The sequence below is a fragment of the Sinocyclocheilus rhinocerous genome, unplaced genomic scaffold, assembly GCF_001515625.1.
Source record: "Sinocyclocheilus rhinocerous isolate Xijiao unplaced genomic scaffold, SAMN03320098_v1.1 scaffold394, whole genome shotgun sequence".
In the NCBI taxonomy this organism is placed as follows: domain Eukaryota; kingdom Metazoa; phylum Chordata; class Actinopteri; order Cypriniformes; family Cyprinidae; genus Sinocyclocheilus; species Sinocyclocheilus rhinocerous.
In genome coordinates this window covers 42,805-48,400 of record NW_015657492.1, presented here as the reverse complement: position 1 = coordinate 48,400, position 5,596 = coordinate 42,805, and the positions used below count along the sequence as shown (strand labels likewise).

At 41.0% G+C, this 5,596-nt stretch overlaps 1 protein-coding gene across 1 annotated transcript in view; it reads right to left on the bottom strand.

The window, feature by feature from the left end:
* The window catches only part of LOC107721109 (NACHT, LRR and PYD domains-containing protein 12-like), a 31,309-nt gene that overhangs the window by 8,464 nt on the left and 17,249 nt on the right, over positions 1-5,596 (bottom strand). Inside the window, exons 5-6 of the mRNA XM_016528974.1 lie at positions 3,489-4,183; positions 3,203-3,367 (exon numbers count right to left, since the gene is read on the bottom strand). Coding sequence (XP_016384460.1) covers positions 3,203-3,367; positions 3,489-4,183 — 860 coding nt within the window. The remainder of the gene's footprint in view (positions 1-3,202; positions 3,368-3,488; positions 4,184-5,596) is intronic.

Here is a 5,596-nt window from a genome sequence, read left to right as displayed (position 1 = left end):
GTGTGCAAATGTATAGGGCCCCATTCCTATATTTTGCCTGGGGCCCCCAATTCACTAAATCCGCCCCTGTCTGCATGTCTCATCAATGAGTATGCAATGATGCTCGTAAATTGATTTGTACACACGGATCTGCGCTCGTTTCTACGTTAGATTGATAAATGAGGTCCAGTGCGTTTTATACACCAAACCAAATTTTAAAGCTGTGTGCGTTCATGCAGAAAAAGCACACACCCACACCCAAACACCCCAACACATTTTGCCTGTATATATTTATGCTCACCACCGTGGCCTGTATAAACCCAACTCATTAAAGCTTTCTTGGATGCGACTCTCTGAGCCCCTTACTCTCTTTCCGGAATCGCCATTTTTTTAAGGTCTATCAGAACAATCCAGAGGTTGCATCTCTACACTAATGCAATCAAACGTTATTATCATTTGTGAAAATTTCATTATTAATGGTTAATAAATGGTTTATCACTCTTGACCAATATGTGGTCGCTCCTGGCGTCGCATTGCACCGGGTGTATATTGTGTATATTTCAGTGAGATTTTTTTTTTCACTAACCACACATAAACATTGCTTACTGAAAAAAACTAACTTGTAAATATACACTGCTCTTGCCGGTAGCCATATCACCCTGTAGCCCAAGACTGGTCGCCCACTGAAGCTAAGCAGAGTTCTCATAGGTGGCCATGCTCATCTCACAGAGCAGTTTAAATATCAAGTGCTGCTAGACAGATTAAAGCTACCAAGTGCCTACAAATTAGCACAAGCCTACATGCATGACCCCACTCCATACACGACTGCATTGCAAGCCCTCCAAGACAAATATGGGCAACCCCGTCAACTTGTACAGAGTGAACGTGGAGCTATATTGAACTTTCCACCAGTCAGAGTAGGGGATGCTGAAGCATTTGATAACTTTGCGCTTTCAGTACACGGTCTTGTGGGCATGCTTCGTTCTTTGGAGGGTGAGAATGGCTACAAACTGAGATGTGGCTCACATGTAGACAGACTTTTAGTCAAACTGCCTGCCAGCTACTGTGATGGGTTTGTCGAGCATTGTCTAAGTCGTGGTATGCTTCACAGGGACAGACAAAACATACACACTTCTGTATAGGGCTGGGAAAACTAGGTTGCTGCTGGAAGAGGTGCTAGTGCTCACCCTGTGGTCTGTGTGGGTCCTAGTGCCCCAGTATAGTGATGGGGACACTATACTATCAACAAGCACCATCCTTCAGATGAGATATTAAACCAAGGTCCTGACTCTCTGTGGTCATTAAAAATCCCAGGATGTCTTTTGAAAAGAGTAGAGGTGTGACCTCGGCATCCTCACTGCCGAGCTTGGCTTCATCACTCTGTCTCCTCTCCACCAATAAACTGGTGTGTGGTGGGCATTCTGGCGCACTGTGGCTGCGTTGCATCATCCAGGTGGATGCTGCACATTGGTGGTGGATGAGGAGATACCTCCTGACTATATAAAGCACTTTGAGTGCCTAGAAGTGCTATATAAATGTAATGAATTATTATTATTACTGCTCACATATTATTGTAGTGAAGTTTGTGCAGTATAATCAGGCATTAGCCATTAATAGGTTTATAAGAAAGTGAACAAAGCACAAATTTCATGTCAAAACTTCTCCACAGCCCAAAAACTTCATCAGACCAGAGAGGCTTAAAGGGGTCATATGACGTTGCTAAAAAGAACATTATTTTGTGTATTTGGTGTAATGCAATGTGTTTATGCGGTTTAAGGTTCAAAAAACACATTATTTTCCACATACTGTACATTATTGTTTGTTAAGCTAAACTTGAAATTGTAAGAAAAATATATATATATATATTCATCATTGTTAAATGAAGAAAATAAATCTATCAGATGAAATGAGTTTTGATTTCAGATCAAAATGAATGGATACTATTGGTTGAGGGCACATGCAACCTGGAAGAAACAAGGAAGCTGATTGGCCAGCTACTGGTAGGATAAAGACTAATTTCTTTAGTGAATAACAGACTGTTTAAAAGACCAATTGTGAATGTCTTGCAAGTTGTTTCTTAATGCTAGCGGGTTTAGCATCTAATATGCTAACTGGACATGTGCAGTAAATGCATTTGATTTAGTGTTGCTGTTGAACCGCTATGTACTGTACTTTGTGATTTGTGAGTATTCTAGTAGCATTGGTTGTAGTTTAAATGAGTTAAACATCCTTAAATGACCGCATTACTGTGTGTAGTGACTCATATATTTATATATTTTCTCTGTATAGGTTATTAAGCTAAGCATCTGAGCTAAGCATCTGAATTGAACTCTGAAAATAAGCAAAGGAAGATCACGTTGTTGCTGAAAGATTTTCAATAAATTGCTTCGATGATGAAGAATCAGATGTTTCGAGTTATTCCATGCACCCTCTGAAGTTGATTGAAGCCTTTTTCAAGTTTGGGCAGACATTGAGGCTGAGAAGAATCCCTAAATAACTTGACGTTGTTGCTCTTCTATGCCCCGCCTTTCTGAAACGTGCCGATTTTGATCTCATCAGTCTGAAAAGCGAGGTGTACGCTGATTGGCCAGCTATCCAGTGCATTGTGATTAGCTGAATACCTCAAGCATGTGTCTTCCCACACAGTGACGTAGACATGTGGGGGCGTGTTTAAATGAGGCTTCTTAGGAAGGCGTGGTCGAGTCTTAACTTTTATAAAAAATATCTCTTTGGGTTTGAGACTTTAGTCTTTGCAACTTTAGGGATCTTATCTATGCACGAACAGCTTGTAACACTCCAAAGAGAAAGGAAAACTTGAAATCGCATCATATGGCCCCTTTAACACTTAGTGGAGGCACCTTTGGAATCGATTACAGCCTCAAGTCTTTTGGATATGACACTAAGCTTTGCACACCTGCATTTGGGGATTTCCCACCACTCTTCTCTGCAAAGCCTATGATATGACGTAGCCTAAATATTCTATACATGCTAATCCCTACTGGCTAATTCTGTTTCTCAAATGCATGTATGAATTTGATTTGAATAAGTAAATTGATTGATCTCATTGATGTCTGAGAAAATCACACATTCTCATGTTTATTGCAAAGGGCATCTAAACTTAACAAAAACCCATATATATTCTCAAAACCTCAAGTGATCTTCAGGATCTGTTGCCTTGACAACAACCCAAGAACATTTATAAATGCCTAATATTTTTACACACCTCAGTAACTCCAGTTGACAGTTTGTACTCTTCAGTCCATGAGAAAGAAGATTCACAGAGTCCTGAAGGTCATTGTTACTCAGGTCCAGCTCTCTCAAGACAGAGGATTGTAGAGCTGATGACACAATTTCACAATGCTGACCAGTGAGATTACAGCCAGCAAGACTGAAAGAAAGTAAAACACACAAGAATAAAGTACTTAACCTTCTACAACAATCTGCATCAGCTAGACAACAACAGAAACCTATTTCAATTTAGAAAGGACCGTAACACGGCAAACACTTACAGAGCTTTTCTGCAGTTGCTCACAGCTGGAATCAGTCTTCTTTTACCCTCATCTGATGTGTTGTATTTCTTGAGGTCCAGCTCATCCAGCACCTCCTCTGACATCTGAAGCATGTAGGCGATCGTTGAGCAGTGAGCAGGAGAGAGATACTTCTCTGAGTGTTTGTCTGATTTCACAAACTCCTGAATCTCTCTGGACAGAGTCTGATCTTTCACTTCCAGCAGACAGAGGAACAGATTGATGGATCTTTCAGTGGAGAGTCCATGTCCATCTTTGATCTTCTCTTTAATGTACTGTGTGGTTCTCCTGATGCTCTCTGAACTGTTCTCTGTGTGTGTCAGTAGATCCTGTAAGAGTCTCTGATTGGACTCCAATGAGATGCCCAGCAGGAATCGCAGGAACAGATCCAGCTGTCCATTTTTACTCTTGAGGGCTTTATCTACTGCTGATGTTAGTAGATCATACAAAGAGTCTTCATCAGACAAGTACTCAGCATTAGAGTAATTTATATGGGTTAGATGAATACTGTCAACATCTGGGTCAGTGTCATATTCATGGTCATGTTTATATTTAGCACCCAGAAGTTGAAGTGGTTCCTTGTTCTTCATTAAAAACACATAGAATGCAGCGAGAAACTCCTGAACGCTCAGATGAATGAAGCTGTAGACTTTCCTCTGATGAATCACAGATTCCTCCTTAAAGATCTCAGTGCAAATCCCAGAATACACTGAGGCGTCAGTGGCATCTATGCTGCTCTCAATCAGGTCCTCCTCATAGAACATCACATTGCCCTTCATCAGCTGTTTGAAAGCCAGTTTAGCAAGTTTCACAATCACCCTGAAATATTCCTCCTTCTGAGGCTCATTGAATCCCTTAATTTCTGTCAGACGGTTGATGTATTTTGAGGGGATCTGATTGGCTGCTGCTGGTCTGGTGGTGATCCAGATGAGAGCAGAGGGAAGCAGATCTCCTTTCATGAGGTTTGACATCAACAGACCCACTGATGAAGTCTCAGTCACATCAGAAACTTTCTGACTGTCTGAAAACATCAGTGTGATTTTGTTTTCATCCAGGCCGTCAAAGATGAACACAACTTTACACTCCTCATAAATCTTTGAGTCGAGATGTTGAAGTTCAGGATGAAAGTCCAGCACAAGACTGTGAAGACTGTGTTGATGATCTTGAATCAGGTTCAGCTCTCGAAATGGAAGCACAAACATGAAATCTACATCCTGATTGGCTTTTCCCTCAGCCCAGTCCAGAACAAACTTCTGCACAGAGATGGTTTTTCCAATTCCGGCAATGCCTTTAGTAAGGACATTCTTTATTTGGTCTTTCTCCTCACATCCTGGTTCAGGTGAGACTTTAAAGATGTCATTGCAGTAGATTGGAGTGTATTGTGAGTGTTGTGTTTTGATTGTTTTCTCCATCTGTAAAACCTCATGTTCTTCATTCACTCCTTCACTCTCTTCTTTCATGATGTAGAGCTGTGTGTAGATCCTGTTCAGGAGGGTTTCATTCCCTTGCAGTTTGATTCCCTCAAATAATCTCTCGTACTTGTTCTTCATGCTAGTTTTGTGCTCGTCTTTGACTCTCTGCAGGTCTCCAGTCTCTAGCTTGTGTGTCTGCAGGACAGTTTCAGTGTTGTCCTGCCTGATGTAGGTCTGATAGAGGGATGTAGAGGATGGCACAAATCTGATCAGCCTATGTATCGTCCCCCTGCTGAATAAACAGAAACAAAAAGGAGACCATGGCAGTGATTACAATGACGGTTGGAAACCATCAGAATTATATCCATAACCAGATACAATTTTGAGTTGCACCCCTGTGAAGTGCATATGTTGCATATTTTGAATTAAATTTGGTGTTATTTGATTGTATTGTGTAAATCACTATTCCTCTGAGATGCACAACAATAAATTAGTAGATGTTTATACTAACGGAGGGTCAGAGGTCACTGGTCCATCACTCAATTCAGGGGGATCCAACATGGATGAGTTACTCTTTACAGACACACCGCTGGGTTCTGGAGACTCCGATCTCTGTCTCTTTCTCTTGCTGATATTGACACAAGACAAATAAAACAGCATTTTATACCTTTCCTGTTT